We start from the raw sequence: 18706 nt of genomic DNA, 5'->3' as shown, positions 1-18706 counted from the left end.
TACCAGGGTGCAGACAGTTTAGTTTTGGGGGGAAAATGGTTTCGGGGGGAAAAAGCCAGCGATTATACTGCACAAAACAGTGGGGGAAGGTGCTCCCTGTCAGACCCAAAAACTTATAGAAAGTAAACAAACTGAGATGTTCCTTGTATACAGGTATGGTGTATACTTTATTCGAGCAAAGTTATGTGCAAAAGTCCCATGTTTTTGGGGTTTTTTTTGCACATAGCTAAAAATAAACGATACACCATTCCAGTATGCAAGAGCTTGCTATTTTGTTTAATTTTTATGTTTTTTAGACTGAAAATTGAGGGGTTGTGCTTCAGCCAGAAACATGTAGGAATACTTTGGTATTTAATTTAGAGATAAATTGGTCAGTGAAAAAATAATTTTTAAAAAAATCACCTTTTTTTTCTTTTTCTTTTTTTTTCTTCTTTCCAGCAATGCAAGTCCAAACACACCCCTCTCCCTTCCACCCTCCCGGAAACTGAACCCATCTCACCCCCATCATATGCCCCAACCCCACCCCACCACCCTCGAACCAGCTCTAACAACCCGTGCGCCCCCTGGAGGCGACCCACAAACTGACAGGACAGTAAGTCACTCAGCACCTTAGCCCTCTGCTGTGGCCCCGCCCCCTTCACCTGCACAACAGCCATGAGAATCAGGAGGATAACGTTGAAGAAAGTGACGGACAGTAACAGCAACCAATCCCAGCACCTTCCTACTCTCTGCCCAAACGCCTCCCCTTTCAAAGACCTTTGATATCATGACAGGCGGACTTCTCACACACACACAAACACACACACACACACAAACAAACACACACACACAAACACACACTCACACACACGTTTTAACTTCTCGGAGATTGACAGCATGGAGGGGTGCAGAGGAGAGAGGATTTTTAGCAAAACGGGATTTTTTTTCTTCTTTTTTTTCTTTTTTTTATGCCCTGGTAGTGAAAACCAACCCTTCTCCCTTTATTTCCCCCTTTTCCCGTAGGACATTTTAAACAGTAAAATATGAAAATCTCAAAAAAAATTTAAAAAAACAATGACCAAAAAATAAAGTTTTCAACTAAACTGCAGAACTCTGATTTATTAAACAATTTCTTTTTTTATTCTTACATTTGTTTTTCTAGGCATTGTGAAATAATCAGACAATGTTTTATTTGTGTTGGTGATAACTATTCAGGTGAGGCTTCATAAACTTCTGCTACTAAATTAACCGAACAAAGAAAGGATAATTACCACCCAGACGTGTTCTCTGCATCACATTTGTTAACAATTAATTCACTGGCAGCATTCCTTTTCTTCTAGCATTAAGGCAGAATGACCACTAAGAGGAGCTCCGAGGTTGTGCGAGTATCAGTCCCCATCCTCTGCAGACCACAGGTTGGTGTGAGGGGGGTGTAGTTGTTTTTGGCGAAGGGACTGGGTTCTCTGGGTCGGTCAGTGGGATGCTCGGCTAGCCCTCCAGGTAAAGATGACGGCACGCTGGGACTCGTAGAGAGAGAGCTTCGGATCAATGCACCACCCGGCACGTCCAAGAGATCTGACCCACTGTATGTCCCGGTTTCCCCCTCAGCGGCGTGGTGTGACACTCGCCATCCTCTGGTCAGTGTGACAGGGTGAAGAGTACCTCTGCACTCTTCTCTAATCTGTCCCGGTACTCCAGGTTGCTGTAGTTTCCCTCGGGGACCTGTTGGGTGCCATGGAGGAGGCCCCAGATGCAGCAGGCAATCACGGCCGTGCTGTCGCTGTCACCTGGAGGAAAGACCGTGAGATGGAGAGGTGTGGGAGTCCCGCAGTGAAGAAAATGTTCCTCGACATACCAGTTTTAATTGAAGTGGTTATTTTTAGACTAACCCCCTTTAAAATCGAGGGCTGAGCCCTGACAGCTCTTCGCTGTATGTAGTGCGGGGTCAGGGTAGAAAGGTTATCACTTGGCTTCAGGATTCCTTGCCAGAGTTGTATTTTTAGATGGCGAGCACTTCACGAACCTGGCATCTAACTTACAAACTGATATTTAGTCTCGTGTTTAGCGGGACTATTTGCATAGATCCAGGGGTTTGGGTGGGCTCCAAAGAAGTTTGGATCAGTCCAGCTAAAAATATGCGCCGCTTTAAGATGTTACATAATCTTCCTTGGTAAGAAAATTGGAAAAAAAAACCTCGCCACTTTTCTCTTTCAGCCTCTCCCTCGTATTCGACCACGTGGTATTTATTGCCCGTGCAGTTTCATTCGAGGTAGGATTTCACAGAAACACCTTTGCCAAATTGAAGTAATACATGCTCTATCGCCATTTAAGTGTGCGAACAAATTAATCTTTTGATAAAAGCTGTAAATATTTCTGATGTGTCGGCTTTCTTTATGGGGTTGTCGGTTGGCTAAAATCATACGATTCAGATGAGGTAACCCTGCAGGACCAGTGCAAAGGCATCTATTTTACATGATCAATGTTAAGCATCCAGTCAGAATATAACATTAGCTTAAGCAAAGCCATTACGGGTGTTTGGAGGTATAAACTAAATGATATGACTGTGCAGTGAAGAAACACTGGTGTTAAAATGGACATTTCTTACCAAATCTATAAAAATTGGCCTTTCATGGGTTGAAAATGGCAAAACACGCCATCTACTGTTTAAAATTAGCCCCGAACCTTGCAAGGCCAATGCTGACATAGGGTCAACTGGTTGGGACTTACCTACGTCATGGGGGGAAAAAAACAGAATTTTAATGTCCTCTTATCAGAGGTGGTGGACCCACCTCCCCCTTCCGTCTCCACCGTGTTTCTGTGGGGTGGCGACCGATGCCCTACCGGAAGGCAGGCCGGTGGAGGAGACCACAGGGGCGTGCGGGGGCAAATCTGGATGTGCGCCCGGGCCCTTCTTGCGGATCTCCCTAGCTGCTCCTGCCTCACACATCCCTCCCCACAACCATCCCTGCCCCCCCCCCCAGCCCCTTGCCCACTTTTTAGCATTTTTCAAAACTATACAGTGGGTGGAGTTAGGCTCAGACCTGAGGTAGAGGTTACAATTAAGGTCCAGCTTTGGGGTTTAGATGCAGTCAAAAGTAAACGGCTTCTCCTTTTTGCATGACGGCTAATTTCAGTTCACCACACCCGGAAGGCTAATTCAGTCCCCAAGGGTCTCGAGCAGAAGTTTAATTTGCTTGAACATCTGTTGTAAAGATTGTGTGCTGAAAAGAACAGCAGTTTTCAATCTAGCCCTCAGGAACCTCCAGCTCTGCTTGTTTTCTGTCTTGCCAGGTAGTTAAATACATTTGGCTATTATAATTAGTTAAAATTCATTTTCTCGTCCTGTAAAACACCATAATTTTTTAGTTATGTCACCCTGCATTTACAGGCATGCACCAACAAAATACCCGAAGAATGAATGGGAGCGAGATTGACGGAAGGGAAGACGAGTGAACTACCACCAAACTGAAACTAGCCAACAGTATATCGGTGTCCATATTCTACAAATGTCCGAACCTTACTGGCTGTCAGTTAAATCAAACTCTTTACCGTCACAAAATTCCATCCAACCGTTGTATTTCATTTGGCTATATGTCAAATTATGGAAGTTTACGATGCTCAGAATGCCATTTCGTGGGACTTTTGAACGAAGAGAAGTGTAACTCTGAAGGAGAGGAGACTGAATCAATCAACTTTCAGTCAGAAATGAAGTGATTTCAGACTGACCTCCGTGGAAACCTGCTCTGCTCATAAGCTCCTCCCAGTCTGACCCCGCCCCCAACAAAGCATCAAGGGCAATCATTGGAGCATCGTGACCGCTTCGTCCCGCCCAGCCAGACAGGCTGAAACTCTTATAGGCCTCGTCCCTCTCAGCTGGCCCGTAGGAGGTGGGCCAGATAACGGGACCTATCCCGTTGGAGATCCCTCTTACATCCAGGTACCTTTTAAGCAAACAGACGAAATTATTTTGAATATGTCCCTTTTCCTTTGGTCTGGCAGTATATTATCACAAAACCAACCACCATTCCAGGATCCATAGAAGCGCTATCGCCGTCAGGCAGGCAGGGTCACCTGTCCAGCTGTACTGCTGTTTTTAAAGCTGAACTGTAATTTTCCTCCATTCATAAGTAGTTATTCTATCAAGTTGGACCATGGAGTCAGGTTGCATAATGCTAGCTGGCATCTATACCACGGTTGGAGACGCTCTCCATATGCTGCTGTTGAAATTTTCGGTCTGGTAGGACAAACACTGGTGTAGCGACAAACACATTCCTACTCAAACAGGGAAAAGGACTGAAACATGATGTGGCGATGCTTCTGTTGGACCGCCAATCTAAATTTTTACAGTCAATATTATAGTATAACGGTGTCCCCATGTGCTTTGGTGTAGCTTGTAATACATAAGACTGTTAGCTTCGGCGGGAACTGTTTACTGCCGAGCCGAAGACACGAGAGCCACAACGGCTGCTACACCTTTTTGTAGTTCTTGCTGCCAGAAGGAAGGCCTGATCAGGTAAATCGCGGATTTCAGCTTTAACGCTGCTGAGTAAGGTAGAAATAACTCCACTGCTAAGACATAAAAGACAGCCATACCATGTCTTATATAGTGGTAAACAGTAGTAGATATATAAACCTAGGAATGTAAACCAATTTCCATCACGAGACGTGTAGCCCGCTGTCACCTTGAGACCGAAGGAGCTTGATAGCTCCATGTTATTCAAACTCTGTGACAGTTTCCCCCGCACCTACACCCTGTCGCAATTCACGAGGCTCGTACCACTGCCACTTCTCGCAGAAGTAATTCCAGTCTCTCTCCGTCTCCTCCACAGCGAAGCCACGACCCTCGACAAACATCTTGGCGATTGGACAGGCCTCGTTGAGAAGGCCCACACCCCAGGTGGTGATCGGCCGGTGCTGGACAGCGTACGCTGTGAAAAGCGCCGATGCCACGGCTCCCAGGAAACCGGTGGGGTGAGGGTGGGTCATCCTGGCCGTCTCCACGGCCACCGCCACCAGCGACAGCAGCTGGTCTGGCTTGGGGTACCTGCCAGAGCAAATGCATGCAAGTCTTGATCAGGTGACGTTCGGATGAAGCACAAAACCAAAACCGGTTGTCTGGCAGAGATGAGAAGACTCTTTTAGCTTGAAACGAAATCAAGTTGTCGTTGCTTTGTCGGCGTGGAGGTCACGTCGACTATGTCGACCAACGCATCTGAACACAACTGCAGTTAATCCGGAGCCGGCAGTGAAGATTTTCTATGTAAATAGGGAAAATAGGCAGTTGAATTCAAGAGATATTTGGAAAAAAAATAAAGCCAACAGTTCAAGCCTCCCATTAGTGTATCCTCTAAAATACAAACGTCAGATTAAACATTAAATAAAACCATTAACAGCACATTTATTCATTATCCAAACCACTTACCCTGCTCTCAGGGTGGCGGGGATGCTGGAGCCTATCCCAGCAGTCATTGGGCGGCAGGCGGGGAGACACCCTGGACAGGCCGCCAGGCCATCACAAGGCCCGCACACATTCACACCTAGGGGCAATTTAGTACGGCCGATTCACCTGACCTACATGTCTGTGGACTGTGGGATTCATCATTAATTAATCAGTTTAGACCAGTTTAGAACCATTAATAGTATTTGTCAAAGTAATTTGTTCTCAATTCCAGTCGCTCAATTGAATTATCGACGGTTCCTCGTGACCTTTAACCTTTATTAAGCTGCCGGACTCACTGTAAGTCATGATCAGGGAGGAGTGGCAGGTAAAACCTGGAATATAAACCAGAATGAAATATATTTCATGTCTAGCCTGATTGTAACCCCGCCCCCAGAACAGCCCCGAGCCTCCACATCAACTTTAACCTCAAGTCTGAGACCGCTGTGGAACTCCGTCATTACGTTACGCTTCTGACCTTCCTCCTCAGGACCGCAGCAGGTCTCACGGCCTTTTATTCATTTATTCTTTAAATCACTTTTAATGAGCACTCTGAATCCCCTGGTAGAGTCCCGGACCTTCAATGGTCACAAAGTCCTACATGATGGTCCTCCTCTCCCTCGGGTGCTCAGCCATGAAGGCAAAACATGTAGGACGGTGTGTAGAGGCTCTCGGCCAGCCGGGGATATTCCAGACTCGGCAGTCCGTGAGCTCTTGTACAGTATTTGAAAGTAAGGTATTACTTCACAGCTCCATCAATCATGGCTCTTAAACAGTTGGAGCTTTTTTTTGTACCTACAGATCAATGCAGGCCTACCAGCCCCCCCCCCCCCCAGTCCCTTTACTCCTGAAAAGGGTCTCTCCCCGAGGCAGAGGTTCATCAAAGTTTCCTGAATATTTCATGACAAGACAATTAGACTTCTGGTATTGACTCAAGAAAAGCCCACTTCAGAGCCGGTGATTATTAATAATTGATTGTCCATAATAAACCAGTCTGTAGGAAACAGACGAAAACCGTTAAGTCGTGGATTTACTTTAGTGTTTGTGGTGGATGTTGTCTCCATGGCGACCGGTTTTTTTGTGTTTTTTTTTACCTCAGCCCGATGCACATGGACCTCATTGCCGCCCCACAGCCAGTCGCCTCCAGGTTATAAGGCACTCTATATCCCCCCTCCTCCCCCGGCCTGAGAAGGGATACACCTGAGAGAGAGAGAGAGAGAGAGAGAGAGAGAGAGAGAGAGAGAGAGAGAGAGAGAGAGAGAGATGGGAGCAGGGAGACAGAGGAAGACGGATACACACATGCAGTGTTGGTGAAAGAGGAAGACAAGATTAAAATTTCTCCATCTCTCTCTCGCTTTATCTCTCACTCTCTCGCTTTACATCCTTTTCTGTCTCTCCCTCTATTTCTTTCTCTCTCTCTCTCACTCACCCAGGATGCTCGAAGGGCCTGGTTTCCTGCCCTCCATGTCTTTCATGGCCTCCACGTAGCGAGTGGCCACCTCGTGAAGCAGCTCCTCCCCTATTTTCCCTACCAGGAAAACACAAACCAAGCTCGTGTCACAACAGATCTTGTCACCAGACATCTGAAAAGCCCAAATCGATCAGCAGGTTGGAAAGAAAGGCAGTGGAAAAGCCTCTTGACTTTTAGATTTTCACCCATGGGGAGGAGAGAAGGTCACATCTGCACTAAATTTAGCGCCGAATCGGTCTACTCCGAGGCAGGTCGATGTTGATTAAAAAAAAACCCCAACAACAAAACAGCAAACAGAAGAGATAAACAGGTAATTTTGCTCTCACCTGTAGCCAGACCCTCTGCTGTCGCCAGGTGTAGCACCGTGTCATCGCTCACCGGCCAATCGGGAAGCTCGGCCTTGATGTTCTTCAGTCCGCCGAGCTCCATCAGTTCCTGTCAGGAGATGAACGGGCTGCTTCACGTGTGTTTGGCTGAATTGCACCTTCTGACAAGCACGTATGCGGATTACCCAGTGTTCAGCCGTTCTCACCGGCTCTGCACAAAGGTATTTATGTAAGTAAGCAAAGCCTATTTAGTATAGCACCTTTCCCAGAGCGAGGTCACAAAGTGCTTCACGAGAGTAAAATTGTTGAAAATAAGACCATAAAAACAGTATAAAAAAAGATAAAACATACGCAACAACCTTAAAAAGACACAAAATGACAATCACTAGAAAGCACGAGGCGATGCGAAGGCCAGTTTGAATAAACGAGTCTCCAGCTGCTTTGTAAAGGCGTCAGCAGAGACGGCAGATCCTCGATATCTATATATCTATGTGATATAGATATAGATATAGACTATATATCTATAGGAGGAGGCGAGGAGCCATAACTTCAAAGGCCCGATCACCTTCTGTTTGCCGTCGGTAGTGAGCGACATCATTATGGAGTATGAACAAAAAAAATGCTGCCGCCTTCTCAGAGGGGGGGAAAGAAAGCTTAAACAAGTTCTGAATCTTTGGGATCAACGCACTTTTCTGTCAGAGTGAAAGAATTCCCGAGGTCTCTTAAGTGTTTCCAACAATTGACCAAGTAGAACAGATTTCAAAGATGAAACTGTCTCTAAAAAAAAAATCCCCCACCACGGACACTCAACCTAGACCAGATGGCCAAGTGTACTGGACCAGCTCGCAGGTACTTCATGACTCATTATAGACAGATAATTGAGAGGAACTTCTTTTTCACAGTTGGTGGGCGAGGGCGTTGGAACAAGTCCCCCTCACTGTGGGGGGTCGAAAAAGCCCCCCCCCTCAATAAACAAGAACATCCACTACTAGATATATGCAGAAGAGCAGGATAAGATAATGGATGGATGTATATATTGTAGCGAATTCGGGGGGGCAGTCTGGGAGACCGTCGCCATGGCCGGGACGCGAACCTGTGTCTCCCGCTCCGCAAGCGACAACGTTAACCAGTCGACTAAAGGGTCCAACCCATTAGCTGTCGCGTCACCGTGACGTGGCGGTGACGTGGCAGCGGCGCGCTCCACTTCTCGAGGCAGCAGCGGTGAGGCCTCCTCTCTTCATCGTCGCTCGGGTTTGTAAATTCCCTCCCCAAACCAAGTGTTTTAAAAGATAAACACGCCGTTGCGATGAAACCCGAGGTTGAAACGTATGGATTTAAGTAAGTAGATGTTATCTGTGCTAACTCCTCTCCATGCTAGCCAGTGAGCGGGGAGGCTAACGTTAGCTAGCTAGCGGAGACGTTGTGATAGCCGCGCAAACAAAGGTCACGACGTTAACAGGGGGGGGGGGGGCGGGTCACGTGAACCTTACTGGGAACACTGTGTTTTATATAGCGTGTACGTTCATTTCAGAGTACCGGGTTTTGGTAGTCTGGTAACTTCATAACGTGCTGCTAAGCTGCTGGGTAACTTTGCTAGCTAGTGTAAATTACTAATAAGACACGTTAGCCCCCTAGCTAACGGGGCTGACCCTTTAGCCGAGCGGTTAGTGACGTCGCCTTGTGGTGCAGTACACCCCGTATCGAATCCCGCACCGGGCAAGAAAATAACCGGTTACCTTGGTGGCAGCGGCGGGATCCGGAAGTGTGCGGATCCTCAGAAGTCTCTTCGGAGCGCGGGAATAACAAAGCGCGGGGGCGCGCTTCCGGGAGAGGGTGACGACTGTAAACTACCAATAAGACACGTTAGCCCCTAGCTAACGCCCTCGCCCACCAACTGTGAAAAAGAAGTTCCTCTCAATGATCTGTCTATAATGAGTCATAAAGTACCTGCGAGCTGGTCCAGTACACTTGGCCATCTGGTCTAGTTTGACTGTCCATGGTGGGGTTTTTTAGAGACAGAGATGTGTCTGCCACCAGTGTAACCGGTTATTTTCGTGCCGGGTGCGGGATTCGATACGGGGTGTACTGCACCACAAGGCGACATCACTAACCGCTCGACTAAAGGGTCGAGTAGTAGTTTACACCAGTATTTCTCAACCCAGTCCTCAAGGACCCCCTATCCTGCAGATTTTCTTTGCAACCCTGAATAGGTACCTGTTTGTAGTTATTCAACCAATCAGCAATGAATGTCAGATTTTGCACACCTTGCATAATTAATTGCTATGAGATGATTGGTTGAGTAAGTACAAGCAGGGCCACCTATGCAGGGTTACAATGAAAATCTGCGGGATAGGGGGTCCTTGAGGACTGGGTTGAGAAACACTGGTTTACACTAGTTTAGCTTGAAATGCTACATCAGAGCGTTGCATACAGTACAGCAGCCTGGCCTTACGAGGCTGTACAGTATTCGCAGTGTGCAGTACAGGCAGGTTAAATGCATGTTTGGTTGCACTCTGTTGCATATTGCTTTCTTGCACTGTTGTGTACTCTTTATTATCATCAATACAGTCTTCCGGGGGAGGCCTTGTCATGTGGCCATGAAACATGTTTTTCTTTGCTGAAAACTGTCGTAAAATGGCAGTTTAAAACCGTTTAAAAAAAATTCCGGGGAGCATGCCCCCGAACCCCCCCCCTGCTTACAGGGCTTTGGCCCCCCAATTTAAAACTCTGTCCTACACCCTTGGGTGCAAGTACATGCAGACAGACATAACCCATTAAGTCAGATATGGTACTATACTGCAGCAATACATACAAGGTAACAGAGAAATAATCAGACATTACATAGTATATATGAGACAGACAGTGACACTACAGAACCAAGGGGGTGTTGGTTGGATATCACTGGGGGGTGGTGGGGGTGTATTTGTTGATTTTATGGATAACAGAGGGGAACCAAATCGGGCCCTCCTGCACAAGAGAGAACGACAGAGGAGGAGCGTGAAGTGCTGATGAAGGTGGGTGGGTGGGTGGTGCTGCGAGTCGTGTTGTAGCTATGTGTGCTTTACATGTTGAAGCTGTGAGGCTGCGTTTTCCAGGCTGTTCAGTGGGCCTACCTGGTGAATGGCCGGCCCTGACTGGTTATATTCCCACAGCTGGTTCCTGTAGCCCAGGGCATCTCCGACCCCGCTCAGCAACATCGCTGCCTTATAATCCTCCACCTTAGCACGACTGGAGGGGGGGGGGGATGCAGACAGCGGCCAGAAAAACAGAAAAGTGAAAATCTGAACTCTACCGTCTTTACCACACGGCTTGACTTAAGTTTCCTTTCCAACCAATGAAAGTGATGTGTTACTCCTGTCCGTCGTGCAGCGTGTTCAGTGCAGCGGCCAAGGCTCGCGAGAATTCGCGAGGCAGTCAGCAGCGGTAGTGCTGCTACCCCCCCCCACACACACACAAACGAATATTAATTTTCATACTCGTATGTCTGTCTTTTTTTACAATTTGGAATTCGGTTATTTATTCGAATTTGGAATATTCATTGACAGCCCTAACTGGAAGGGCACCCTAGAGGGCACTATATCACGGTGTCTTGCACACTGGGCCACCCTACAGGGTACTTTATCGTGTTTTCTCTACCATAGGGTTAAGGTTCATCGCTTTCATTGAAATACTTTGGAGTTAAGATAACATTTTGCCTCTGTCCTCAGCATTTGGCGTAGAGTTTACCCATATCCACCCCAAAAAGCTGGTTCAGGGCAGCTTTACAAAGTAATGAAACCCACTGGGGCCCTGTGATGGCCTGGCGGCCTGTCCAGGGTGTCTCCCCGCCTGCCGCCCAGTGACTGCTGGGATAGGCTCCAGCATCCCCGCCACCCTGAGAGCAGGATAAGCAGTTTGGATAATGGATGGATCTACCGTAGGGGCATCCGAGAGGGCACGTTTGCAGGGGGGGGGTTTCGAACCTGGGGGAACCCCTGCCCCATCCCTGAGTCCACCAGTGTAACGATGTATCAAATAGGTCTGCCGATGGAAATTTAAACACTAAAATGAACGTTTCAGTAACAAATACTTACATAAACCAGTATATCATAAGCATGTCAATATATCATATCATCTGACTGTCAAAGGTTCAGCTTCTCATTTACTGGTGATGAAGAACTGCAGTCGGGTGCATATGTGAACAAATCTGTGGTGTCTTGAATACTGGGCCTGCAGCTTACTCTGGCTTTAACATTACAGCTCTTCCTCAAATACTCCAGTATTAAGTGCAAATGTTTAATTTACGGTTCCGATGGTTAATCCACTGGGCAATAAAGCAAGCTTCATAAAAGTCCAGGTGGTTTGCAGTTGCTTATTAATGATTATTAGCTTATTTATTCATGTGTTATAAATCAGTAATAAACTGGCATAATGCATTAATGAAAATACTTTGGGTTGCCAGGAGGGGGAGGCCAGGTAGGGGAGATTCTCCGTAGACATTCTCTCAGAAAACATGTCATTAGACACAGATAGCCGAACCACTGAGCTCTACCTAACCTTGACCCCGGACTTAACCGCTGAGCTCTACCTAACCTTGACCCCGGACTTAACCACTGAGCTCTACCTAACCTTGACCCCGGACTTGACCACTGAGCTCTACTTAACCTTGACCCCGGACTTAACCACTGAGCTCTACCTAACCTTGACCCCGGACTTAACCACTGAGCTCTACCTAACCTTGACCCCGGACTTAACCACTGAGCTCTACCTAACCTTGACCCCGGACTTAACCACTGAGCTCTACCTAACCTTGACCCCGGACTTAACCACTGAGCTCTACCTAACCTTGACCCCGGACTTAACCACTGAGCTCTACCTAACCTTGACCCCGGACTTAACCACTGAGCTCTACCTAACCTTGACCCCGGACTTAACCATTGAGCTGTACCTAACCTTGACCCCGGACTTAACCACTGAGCTCTACCTAACCTTGACCCCGGACTTAACCACTGAGCTCTACCTAACCTTGACCCCGGACTTAACCATTGAGCTGTACCTAACCTTGACCCCGGACTTAACCACTGAGCTCTACCTAACCTTGACCCCGGACTTAACCACTGAGCTCTACCTAACCTTGACCCCGGACTTAACCGCTGAGCTCTACTTAACCTTGACCCCGGACTTAACCACTGAGCTCTACCTAACCTTGACCCCGGAGTTGACCACTGAGCTCTACCTAACCTTGACCCCGGACTTGACCACTGAGCTCTACCTAACCTTGACCCCGGACTTAACCACTGAGCTCTACCTAACCTTGACCCCGGACTTAACCACTGAGCTGTACCTAACCTTGACCCCGGACTTAACCACTGAGCTGTACCTAACCTTGACCCCGGACTTAACCGCTGAGCTCTACCTAACCTTGACCCCGGACTTAACCGCTGAGCTCTACCTAACCTTGACCCCGGACTTAACCACTGAGCTCTACCTAACCTTGACCCCGGACTTAACCACTGAGCTCTACCTAACCTTGACCCCGGACTTAACCACTGAGCTCTACCTAACCTTGACCCCGGACTTAACCACTGAGCTCTACCTAACCTTGACCCCGGACTTGACCACTGAGCTCTACCTAACCTTGACCCCGGACTTAACCACTGAGCTCTACCTAACCTTGACCCCGGACTTAACCACTGAGCTCTACCTAACCTTGACCCCGGACTTAACCACTGAGCTCTACCTAACCTTGACCCCGGACTTAACCACTGAGCTCTACCTAACCTTGACCCCGGACTTGACCACTGAGCTCTACCTAACCTTGACCCCGGACTTGACCACTGAGCTCTACCTAACCTTGACCCCGGACTTAACCACTGAGCTGTACCTAACCTTGACCCCGGACTTAACCACTGAGCTCTACTTAACCTTGACCCCGGACTTAACCACTGAGCTCTACCTAACCTTGACCCCGGATTTAACCACTGAGCTCTACTTAACCTTGACCCCGGACTTAACCACTGAGCTCTACTTAACCTTGACCCCGGACTTAACCACTAGAGCTGTAGTCACCAACACCACTGCGGGGAAAGCAGCGTTTCCGTCGGCATTGCGTGACATTGTCAAGTCGTCCGTGGGGAATGTGGATGGGCCGTCCGCGTCGGTCACGTGGTTTCCTAACCTGGCAACTCAAGTCTTTTTGTTAATGAGTTATAACGGCTTATTACTGATTTATAACGTTGATAAACGCGTTATTAACCGTTAACAAAGTAGTAAGTAATCACTCATAAACCCTTTGTTAAGTGCGGGACTTGGTGTTAAGTGGTACTGACAGTACTTATGAGCTAAGGAGTAATAAAACAAAACTAACTTAAGGGCACCGTGAGCGTATAAAGAAATCTGGTAACACTTTAGTATGGGGAACGCGGTCACCATTAATTAGGTGCTTATTAGCATGCAAATTAGCAACATATTGGCTCTTAATTGGTCATTATTACGTACTCATTAATGCCTTATTCTGCATGGCCTTATTATACAACCAGTAAGCCATTAACTATGAGTTTTCCCTCTATAACCTCAGAAGTATTGCTTATTAGTAGTACCATCTCAATATGCTTTGCTTAGTATGGCCTTTATAAGGTGGTAGTACCACAAGAAGAGTTATTCTCCCTTACTAACACTTAATGAATATGCTCTGTTCTTACATAACAACACACAAAACTACAAGTGTTCATAGTGTTAAATTTCTGTAAATTAAGTTTTTGTTACTTAGAATATGTTCCCCATACTAAAGTGACATCTTGATCATTACTAATTCACTAGTAATTACGTTTTTTTTATGTTCCCCATACTAAAGTGTTACCAGAAATCTTTATTGCACCCTTCTATTCTGAATTGCCCTTCTGGGATAAATAAAGGTGTCCGAATCTGAATCCATTCAACTGACGTATTCGACTTTTTACTAAAGCAGACTCAAAGGTAAACAAATAAACAACTTTAAGGGCTGACTATATGTGTATGTGTATTGCAATAAAGTGGTTGAAATGTTTCTGGTTTCAATGGGAGAGGCGCTAAAGCCAGACAGTTAAGGAGAGGTGGGATGTGATGTAGGCTAGACCCCGCAGTCTGCATAAGGAAGGGGGTGAACAGAAGAGCGCTCTAACATATCGGTTCCTACAAAATCCCTTGTTTGTTTGTTTGTTTGTTTGTTTTGTTCTCATCCCCAACGGAAGCTCACCGATCCATTCCTGCGTCACTCCCCCCGGAGAAAGACTCCCACCAGGCGGCCGTTCGATCAAGTGGACACCGCGGCTCCGAAGACCCCCACCCCTCACCCCCACCCCGCGCGCACAAACCAGTCACTCTTGATACTGGTCCACAGTTACCCCAAAAATAACTAAAAACATATGTTTCTAAAAAAACGAAGTAAGGGTTCGGATATTGGCGCCGGGCGGAATTATAGCGGTCGCTTCTTCTGCGGAGGCGCCACCTGCTCTCGGAGGAAACGCGGACCGGAAGTGGGCGCAGCAGCTCGGAGCGGGCCAAATTTAGCAACTTGCGCCTCGGATGTCACGGCGGAAACCAGCTGGCCGACCTTCCTCCCCCTCCCCAAGACCCGAGACCCGAGACCCCGGCGACCGCCCACCAACGCAGTGTGTGGGGGGGGTGTGGGGGATGTGGGGGGGGCGATATGATTTCATTCATTAAATTATGGTTTCGTGCTACGGTTCTGTCGAATTCGCCGACTTTGTTATTGGGCGGAAGTTGACTCGAGCCGCATCCGTTGCTGACTGGCGGGACCCTGCAAGCTGCTGCCAGCCGGTTCGCACGTGCTGGATCTGCACGAACCGCTTCCACGTTGTGCGCGTGCCGTGTCAGTGGGTCCTGTAAATGGTGTTTCTGTCGTCCCGTTTGTTTCTATTTTTAAATCGTCCGCTTTTTTTGTAAAGCGCCTTGAGCTGCAGCTCATGATGAGAGGTGCTAAATAAATACAGGAAGTTATTATTATTATTATTAGTAGCAGTAGTAGCAGTAGTAGTAGTAGTAGCAGTAGTAGTAGTAGTAGTAGTAGTAGCAGTAGTAGTAGTAGCAGTAGTAGTAGCAGTTGCAGTAGTAGTAGTCGCAGTAGTAGTAGCAGCAGTAGTAGTAGCAGTAGTAGTAGTCGCAGTAGTAGTAGTAGTAGTAGCAGTAGTAGTAGCAGTTGCAGTAGTAGTAGTAGCAGTAGTAGTAGTAGTAGTAGTAGTAGCAGTAGTAGTAGCAGTTGCAGTAGTAGTAGTCGCAGTAGTAGTAGCAGCAGTAGTAGTCGCAGTAGTAGTAGTCGCAGTAGTAGCAGTAGTAGTAGCAGTAGTAGTAGTAGCAGTAGTAGTAGTCGCAGTAGTAGCAGTAGTAGTAGTAGCAGTAGTTGTAGTAGTAGCAGTAGTAGTAGTAGTAGTAAGTAGCAGCAGTAGTAGTAGTAGTAGTAGTAGCAGTAGTAGTAGTTGTAGTAGTAGCAGTAGTAGTAGTAAGTAGCAGTAGCAGTAGTAGTAGTAGTAAGTAGCAGCAGCAGCAGTAGTAGTAGTAGTAGTAAGTAGCAGTAGCAGTAGTAGTAGTAGTAAGTAGCAGCAGTAGTAGTAGTAGCAGTAGTAGTTGTAGTAGCAGTAGTAGTAGTAGTAGCAGCAGTAGTAGTAGTAGCAGTAGTAGTAGTAGTTGTAGTAGTAGTAAGTAGCAGCAGCAGCAGCAGTAGTAGCAGTAGTAGTAGTAGCAATAGCAGTAGTAGTAGTAGTAGTAGTAGTAACGGGGGGATCCTTCCAGTCAATGCCTGCGGAAATGCAGCTACCACAAGGCGGCGTGGTTTCGCTACGGGGACGACATCGTGTCTACGTTTTAGATGATGATGATGATGATGATGTTGTGTGTGTGTGTGTGCGTGTGATTTTCCTGTCATTTTGAAATCCCTGGTCTCATGGGAAAATGATCCCCTGGAATGGGATCCCGTCTTCCCGGCGGGAATGGCGGCGTTGTCAGCCCGAGGCTTCCCCTGGACTGCCACGTGCGCGACGGACGCGAGGACCCGGATGGAGAGCGGTGGAGACGGGACTGGACGGGGGAAGGGCCGCCCTCTCTTAAGGCTGCTAAGCTCAGCAGCGTGAAACAGATCCCCGCTCACCGCAGCTAATTAAAGACGAGTTTATTTCACTCGTGTTTTTTAACATCACCGCCGTTGGTGCGGTTCCGCTCCCATTAGTGCGGCCCGGCTCCTTCCGCACGCCTTTCCGGTGTGTGTGCGCGCGCCTATTAGGCTTAAGAGACAGTCGCCGCAACATTTCCCATGTTAAAATATTCCTTTCCAGACCGGCGGAGAGCAGTTCCCGCCTCACGGATCGAAGAAGTAGAACAAGAGAAGTACACCCACCCCCCCCTCCTGTGAGGTCATCATCACCGCGGGGCAGGTGGAGGTCTGCTCGTCTGAGGTGGAGTAACAGTGGGCTGGGTGGTGGTGTGGTGCGATGTGATGTCATGGGGGGGGGTCATGTTTGTTGTACTCAGGGAGCCTCTGCTCTTTCTGGATGCTACCCCCACACAACACCACCCACCCCCCCCACCCCCCCATCCCGGGGTCAGCCTCTGCAGTCATGATACCCGCATGGTTTTACGAGTTCCACCGTTGCCTAGCAACTGGCGGGCGGGTTACAAATAGGGTGTACTAGAACAATGAATTAACACTATTTAGAGCTGCATGTGTGCGTATGTGTGCGTGGGAGAGGGAGGATTTATTTCTCTGTGTGTGATTGAAAGAGACACACTGTGTGTGTGTGCGCGCGCGCGTGTGCGCGCGCGCGCATACATTCAAGCTTACATCACAGGCTTGAATTGATCAGATGTGTTACCATAGGCGTTTCTAGCCCATTTTTAGGAGTGCTGGGGTTCAATGCAGCACCCCTAAATTGAACCCCAGCACCCCTAAAAATGAAGAGATTTTTTTATTTTTTCCTGTATGGCCACATTTAATAAGCTGAAGAAATGTCAAAACCATATCCAGTGTATGGTTTAAACGTAATATTCTAACAACAAAAATACAGCACCCCCCCCATGCTTCAAAAATGGTTTGATCCACCCCCCCCCCCGAATTTATCTTGCCTGGCCGGCCAGCACTCTGGGTGCTCAGCACCCCTAAAGCTCTGGTCCTAGAATCGCCCCTGTGTGTTACTGTGAGCTTTAACCGAATGCCAAGTGAAATTTCTCTTCGCTTTCCTCCCGCCAGTTTGATCGCTCATGAACAAGCGACTTTTTGCGCCGCGTCACAGCAAGCATTTTTGATTACACAACGCTGCTAGCAAGTTTGCTAGACACAAGAGAGGACGGCTAAGTTATCTTGCGTTGCTAGCTAGCTAGCTAATTAGCGTTCCGTTTTCTACGAACACGGGGATCGTGGGTTCGAATCCCCGTGTTAGTGTTACCTCCGGCTCGCTCGGGCGTCCCTACAGACACAATTGGCCGTGCCTGCGGGTGGGAAGCCGGATGTGGGTATGTGTCCCGGTCGCTGCACTAGCGCCTCCTCTGGTCGGTTGGGGCGCCTGTTCGGGGGAGGGGGAACTTGGGGGAATAGTGTGATCCTCCCACGCGCTACGTCCCCCTGGCGAAACACTGTCGGGTGAAAAGAAGCGGCTGGCAACACCACACGTATCCGAGGAGGCCTGTGGTACTTTGCAGCCCTCCCTGGCCCAGCAGAGGGGGTGGAGCAGAGACCGGGGCGGTTCGGCAGAGTGGGGTAATTGGCCAAGTATAATTGGTGAGAAAAAAAAAGTTGGGGGGGGGGGGGACTATCAGCATGTCCTCCATCTTGACTGAAGAGATTTCTGGAAAGGGGCTGTGGTTTCTAGCCCTACTGGAAGGTGACTGGTTTTCGCCAAGTGAAATTTTTGCTCGAGTTGAACTTTTTAACTCAAGCAACGCTAATTCCTCCCATGTTGCGTCGCTCACAGTTCCGCCACGATTAACTCCGCCCATTCACCTCCTGCCGTTGATTTTTCAGGCATTTGCGTTGCTTGTAAATTTCGTATTGTGTTCAGTTAAACTAACTACTACTACTACTACTACGTTCAGCTGCCCTCGCCACAGCAGAACCTCCGTTTCCATTTCTTCCTGTCCCCTGCATCTTCCTCTGTCACACCAGCCACATGTCCTCCCTCACGGTCCTCCCTCATCCATAAACCTCCTCTTTGGCCTTCCTCTTCTCCTCTTCCCTGGCAGCTCCATATTCAGCATCCTTCTCCCAGTATACCCAGCATCTCTCCTCTACACATGTCCAAACCATCTCAATCTTGCCTCTCTTGCTTTGTCTCCAAACCGTCCAACCTGAGCGGTCCCTCTAATATACTCGTCCCTAATCCTGTCCTTCTTCGTCACTCTCAATGAAAATCTTATCATCTTCAACTCTGTCACCTCCAGCTCCTCCTCCTGTCTTGTCGTCAGTGCCACTGTCTCCAAACCATATAACAGAGCTGGTCTCACAACCATCTTGTAAACCTTCCCTTTAGC

General features: G+C 48.0%; 2 protein-coding genes across 3 annotated transcripts in view; one reads left to right on the top strand and one right to left on the bottom strand.

Annotated features, from left to right (window-relative positions):
* LOC130128077 (ataxin-2-like protein) overlaps window positions 1-566 on the top strand; it is a 30858-nt gene extending 30292 nt beyond the window's left edge. For both annotated transcript variants that reach the window (XM_056297785.1, XM_056297784.1), the window contains exon 23: window positions 439-566. In XM_056297785.1, the coding sequence (XP_056153760.1) occupies window positions 439-488 (50 nt within the window). In that variant the 3' untranslated portion in view covers window positions 489-566. The remainder of the gene's footprint in view (window positions 1-438) is intronic.
* Window positions 544-14495, bottom strand: adprh (ADP-ribosylarginine hydrolase). The gene is made up of 8 exons (XM_056297789.1): window positions 14427-14495; window positions 10327-10441; window positions 7214-7322; window positions 6846-6944; window positions 6511-6616; window positions 4757-5023; window positions 3706-3920; window positions 544-1766 (listed from the first exon to the last, which is right to left on the bottom strand). Exons 1-8 carry the CDS (start codon window positions 14432-14434, stop codon window positions 1618-1620), a joined length of 1068 nt encoding a protein of 355 aa, XP_056153764.1. The 5' UTR covers window positions 14435-14495; the 3' UTR covers window positions 544-1617.
* Window positions 14496-18706: the final 4211 nt, after the last annotated feature.

This window comes from Lampris incognitus, chromosome 17, assembly GCF_029633865.1.
Source record: "Lampris incognitus isolate fLamInc1 chromosome 17, fLamInc1.hap2, whole genome shotgun sequence".
Lineage (NCBI taxonomy): Eukaryota > Metazoa > Chordata > Actinopteri > Lampriformes > Lampridae > Lampris > Lampris incognitus.
This window is presented reverse-complemented; position numbering and strand designations above follow the sequence as displayed.